At 35.7% G+C, this 5,971-nt stretch overlaps 1 protein-coding gene across 1 annotated transcript; it reads right to left on the bottom strand.

The window, feature by feature from the left end:
• Positions 1-363: 363 nt before the first annotated feature.
• Positions 364-4,659, bottom strand: LOC127412654 (T-box transcription factor TBX22-like). Its single transcript, XM_051649188.1, has 8 exons — positions 4,419-4,659; positions 4,153-4,315; positions 3,768-3,869; positions 2,919-3,093; positions 2,667-2,834; positions 1,347-1,411; positions 1,064-1,149; positions 364-947 (listed from the first exon to the last, which is right to left on the bottom strand). Exons 1-8 carry the CDS (start codon positions 4,576-4,578, stop codon positions 448-450), a joined length of 1,419 nt encoding a protein of 472 aa, XP_051505148.1. The 5' UTR covers positions 4,579-4,659; the 3' UTR covers positions 364-447.
• Between the last annotated feature and the right edge of the window lie 1,312 nt (positions 4,660-5,971).

Here is a 5,971-nt window from a genome sequence, read left to right as displayed (position 1 = left end):
AGCAAGAACCACATTATAGTGACCACGAGGAGGTTACCCCATGTGACTCTACCCTCCCTAGCAACTGGGCCAATTTGGTTGCTTAGGAGACTTGGCTGGAGTCACTCAGCACGCCCTGGATTCGAACTCGCAACTCCAGGGGTGGTAGTCAGCGTCTTTACTCGCTGAGATACCCAGGTCCCCAGGTTTGTTTCACTCTTAAACACTCTATCCTACGTATTTGACAAAATTACAGAAATCTGTATTATGGTATTTCAAAAGATGGTTAATATCAAATTAACTTCAAGTTGATGACCTCATAAGCTAAACTGTCAATCTCTCACTTAGCAATGGCCAACTTTAACTCTTTATTTCATTCCTGTTAGGTTCCATTATTTTAAAGTTGCCATTGTGTAAATAATCAAGTTATATAACTAAATAATAATAAACGTTTTGGCATGTTTGATGTCAATGGCAGTAGCTGAAGGAGGAATTCATGGGCACTGAGTGCACAGTGCTCTCACCATCACCCAGATTTAACTGATGAGTGACAGTGGAGAATTGGTGACTCATGGGTAAACTGTGGCTGTACAGACTGTTGGGTAATACAGGGGCTGATGCCATAGTGTAATTGTGAGCTTGATAGTATTCAGAGGTCCATCCTGGTGGAAGGTTCTGGATAAAAAGCAAAGAAGAACCTGTGGTGGTAGAATCCTGGAGACAGTCTCCTTTCTTTACCTGAAGAGTAGACATGAAGGGGAGATCTAACAGGGGTTGTAAGCCAGCATAACCACCGAGTCTACCCAGCCCAAGGCTGCAGTGAGTTCTGTATGTGAGAAGACTGTTTGAGGTGAAGCATTGAGGGCTTGAGAATGTGATAGGATGGGCTGCTGGAGAAAAGGAGCTTGGCAGGAGTGCTTTTAATGATGAGGTGATACCAAAGCTTGCTGAAGATCCAGAACTTCTGCCTGCAGTGAGCCAAACAAGATGGCTGTCTCAATTAATTAATATTTCATCTTTCAAAAACGTCCTTCTTAACAGAGAAAATATATATATTTTTTGTAATTAGAAATTAGTTTTGAACCTTGTAGCTCCATAGTGAAAGGTTTGAAATGAAGGCTGAAGGCGCTGTGCCATGGGTATGACTCTAAAATCCCATCCAACACACCCCTAAAATTTCATGCAAAGAGTGATAAGGTGATGTTTCAGAAATCTGGTAACAAATGCATAACTTCATCAAAAGTTACATTTAATCCATGTTAATGGCGTATTTGCTTCTAATGTAATGTATAACTGCAATGTACTAAAGCCTTCCCAGTGTTGCAAGCATGTCTAATATCAAAGGTTTTCTCTGGTAATTACTTTACCTGTTTCGTCCTGGGTTTCTAAAACCCTTGGCAAATGGATTCCTGTCAATCTTCAGTTTTGTTATCTAAAAGGTCCCAGAAAATAAAACAAACAGAGGGTCAGGTATATCTATGTTCATACAGGGCTTTACATTTACACTGCCACAAAAATTTAATGGCCATATTAAAGCATGAATTAATAACAGGGGACTTCTACTGTGTAAGTTTATATAGTGCCTGTAACTGCCAAAATTTCCCATGCCAGCTAAACATAAAGCACTCACTGAAATATGAATAATACAACAATATTTTGCAATAAAACAAGACTTTGATGAAACTTTGACAGCCTATGCAGTGGCTTCCTGTTTCTGGAACGAGTCTTTTAGGTCCGGTTTCACTCACCGAACCATCCAAATTCTGCTGTGGCATGTTCAGGTCTGCTGCCCTCAAGACACTAAATGGTTTGACTTACAGGCCCACTTTGGCTAAAATGCATCGGAATATACTGTAGTATGTTTAAAATCAGAGTGACTTTCTGAAGCATTTAGAGCTTCCAGTTTTTATAATGTCTGTGGAACTGTAACGTGTACTTTATATAGAAATGAAAAGGAAACATAAAACGTATGTCAGCAATGGGTTTGTATTAGCTCATTACTCTGTCAAAAACTCACCCTTCATATTATACTTAATTAAACATTTGAATAATGACAAAATGAACAATATACAGTACATAGCCTATAAATGAAATTAAAATAAAAGAATGAATTACATTGCATTTTGCATTTTCCTAATTTAATGCAAATTTTATTACAAATAATATTATCAGCATAACAATCTGAGTGAAGAGTTGAACTGAAAAATTAATTTCTACATGGTATGTCCTCTTTTTGCTTTAATGACAGCACACACTTGAGCTGGCATAAACAAAACCTAATAATCATGTTATTCAGCATGATTTGATGTTTCAAAACAGCATCTTGTGTGCTTTATTGGAAGCAATGAACTGACGTGCTCAATGTCACAAATTAGCTTTTATTTTATGAGTGACCTAGAAATAGTGTAGAATCCTAAATATTTATTCTTCATTTTACATCATAACTTTTCTTTGTTTCGCATTTCCTAGAATTCCTAAAAGATTTTGTATATATCCTGGAATCAATAAAAAATGATTCCAGATTTTCAATATGGTTTCAGTCTTTTTGATCGCAGAGTATGTCAAATTGTTAAAAAGTCACATTATGGAATTAAAAGCATTAACCATCTGAAGGTAAATCTCTTTTCAATTTATGATCTCTTAGTAATAAAAGAGGAAATAAAGAGATCTGAGAAATAAAGAGTTACCTGTTGGTTCTGGTAGGCTGTGACAGTGGTAAACTGTGTCTCAGGGAAGGAGAAGGTGTGAACACTGTCTGCTGGCAGCGACGGAGGAGTCTGTGACAGGTCGACTCGAGGATTGTACGGGATAACGTGTATGCGTGGCTTGTACTTGTGCATGGACTGCAGGATCATCTAAATTTCAGATTGCATTGGACACATTTATTTTGTATGTCTGTATTATGTCATAGGTAACAATGTGAAAGAAAAGGAACACACATGGCCTTTGTCGTCCATCTCATTGTTGGTGAGTTTGATGCGATCAAAGCTGATCACCTGTCGCATCCAGTTCTCTCCAGAACACGGCGAGTCCGGGTGCACGCACAGACGGGAAGAAATACACGAATGATCTGTGTTTCCGGCCACCATCCATTGAGAACTATGGTACACATACCTGTAGTGGGATTGATTAACTCAGAATAATAATAATGCAATAGAACAAAATAATATGAAACAATATTAAAATAGAGTGGGAAAAGCCATGGATTTCCATGAGTATTCTTTAATATTGCCACATACAGTATACAGTATAATATGTGTTTAGGTTTTGTTTGTTACGAAACTTAATGTAAATTAATAATTTAGGATTCACCTTATCTTACCTGCCCCTTCCTTGATAATTCTGTTTTTATTCTAGAAATGTCATTCATATATTAAACATGTAATTGAGTTGAAATTATATTAGTATAAGACTAATGACCCTCTTTCAGCCAACTTCAAAAACCAAGCTTTTCTACCATTTTAATTCAATCTATTTGTAAAGCACTTTTCACAATACATATTGTTCCAAAGCAGCTTTACAAAGAATATTGCTCTACAAACTCCCCAGTGAGAAAGCAAAAAGAAACAAAAACAAGGAAAAAGGCAAGGAAAAACTCCCTAATAAGAATAAATACCTATTAGGTAGGCCTATTAACAGATTAATACTACATGAATACCTTCATCTTACTTATTTGCATTTTCTATTTTTCTCTCTCTTTTTCTCACACTATCTGGTCTTATGTGCGTTATTTTGACTTTTGTGTGTCTTAATAGTCAGTTCAGACTGAAGGACAGAGCTCAGTCTACCTGTATCTCTTTGAATCCACAGGCATGATGTCCATGGCGATGTAGTATTGCTGGAAGGGATCCAGATTGTGCACTTTAACTTGGACAGATGGGAACATTCTCCTAATGAATTGATTGATGCACAAAAATCAACACTGACATCTAAAGTCATTCTGGGTTCCCTAGTTTCAAAAACAACTAGGCTAATATTAATATTAAAGACTTGGCTACATAACTTACAATGTTGCCCAACACTCTTAAAAGTTCACCAGTACATGGTTCTCTAAGAACTAGACTAGAGCATAAACAGTATATATATATATATATATATATTATTATTATTATTATTATTATTATTATTATTATTATATATAATATTATAATAATAATAATAATAATAAACAACCTCCCAGCCTTGGTGATGATCATCTCAGTGCCGATCTCATGAAATCTCTTCCACAAGTCGGATGCTTGAAGATCCACTCGAACTTCTCTCGCAGATTCACATTCGGTCGAGGTTGGTTTTCTTGCCGTCGCGCAGATTTTTCTCCTCCTGTCGTTTCGCTCATCTTCACAAGTCATCGACATAAAACACGCCGGTGTAAAGTTCAACACAAACTTGAAAAAATATTGAAGGAAATATTGAATGAAATGATACGTGATAACACTAACCGTGTTCGTCGATGACAATGCCCGTTGGTGTGTCTCTATCGTTTTCTGAAACACTCTGCCATTTCTCATCCTCAATATTTTCTACTTTCCGCTTCTTGCAAGTTTTACCCACTAAAGCCTCCACAGAAAATGCGTGAGCGCGCCTGCTGAGTCCCTGCATTCTGACCCGAGATCAGATCCGAGTCTTAATCAGTCTTTTTATCCACTTCATCAACTTCTGAATGATAGTTCACATCTTTTCCTTTATGTTCTTAGCCCATCCCGATCACTTCTTGGATTTCCATCCTCAATGAAGCTTAACTCCCCATTTGCCGTTTGAAAGAGAGATGCCCTTGTTCTCAAACTTCCAGGCACCAATAGCATCGCAGAGGAGGACTGAAAGAACGAAAACTCCTAAATGCTCAGTAAGCCACAGCTGGTGAATTTCTTTTGGTGTGAAAGTATAGCCGGCACGTCGATGAACGACTAATCCTGTGATTATGGATGTTTAAATTCCGTATTAAAGAAAGCCTTTTATGTCGTTCATACTTACAGTGTTATTTTATTTTTTTATTTTTTTGTCCCTACATTTATTTGCGAATCGAATCAATCATACATGCAGATTAAAAAAAAAAAAAAAAAAAAAAAAAAAACTATATAATCTTAGTTATTGTGTTTTGTAGACATTATTAGGCTATGATTACTAGTGTGATTAAAGTCAATATATTTAGTAAAGAAAAACGCAGATTCTTAAAAGCTGTTTGTATACAATCTAGGGTCATTTTCTTTTCCTTCTATCCCAATGAAGGGAAATCATTAGGCCTACACTATTGTTGTTTAATTATGTTTAATTACGATTGATTGTATTTTCAAAATAACATTGTACAATTATATAATTTTGGGACATTTTGCAATTTTGAACAGTTTCCGTGAAAACAAAGGAATTATTCCCGGCATAAATCGTATTTTTGGAGATGATTTAATTTACCTACAAATAAGTCAGCATACAATAATGTTTTAATGTCCACAAGACCTTATACTTTTCTGACAGATTTACTGTGTATGCCTACTGTATTTCTGTGTTTCAAAAACGTTTCTCAGTTAAACTGCTCAATGAGAACTCTTAAGACATTACAGCATTATTTTTTGTTTGAAATTATTTTTCTTGTGAAAAGCGCTAAATAAATAAAAATCACTCACTTGTTTCAAAAACAAATTTCATTTTATTCTGAGTAAATTGTTGTAACGAATATTTTAATGCTGCTTTAATACGTTATGGAGCGTTTACAATGTCAGTGAAACTCAGAAAGAGAGAAAGAAACAAATAGAAAGAAAGAAATCAAACCAGTGTTTGGGTAAACAGAAATCGTTATTGATAAATTGCATAAATTACAACGTATACATTTAAAAATGCGACAACCTATCCAGACCTGACATTCCAGTCCTAAGAAGATCCAACTTTCAGGTAAAATACCTTCATATAGTTGAAAATACTGTAGCATTAATTTATGCCAATATTGTTTTATTTTGTCTCCTTGTATGATAATAGGAGCTTGAAAGGATCGAATTAAAAA

Source organism: Myxocyprinus asiaticus, chromosome 22 (genome assembly GCF_019703515.2).
Source record: "Myxocyprinus asiaticus isolate MX2 ecotype Aquarium Trade chromosome 22, UBuf_Myxa_2, whole genome shotgun sequence".
Lineage (NCBI taxonomy): Eukaryota > Metazoa > Chordata > Actinopteri > Cypriniformes > Catostomidae > Myxocyprinus > Myxocyprinus asiaticus.
This window is presented reverse-complemented; position numbering and strand designations above follow the sequence as displayed.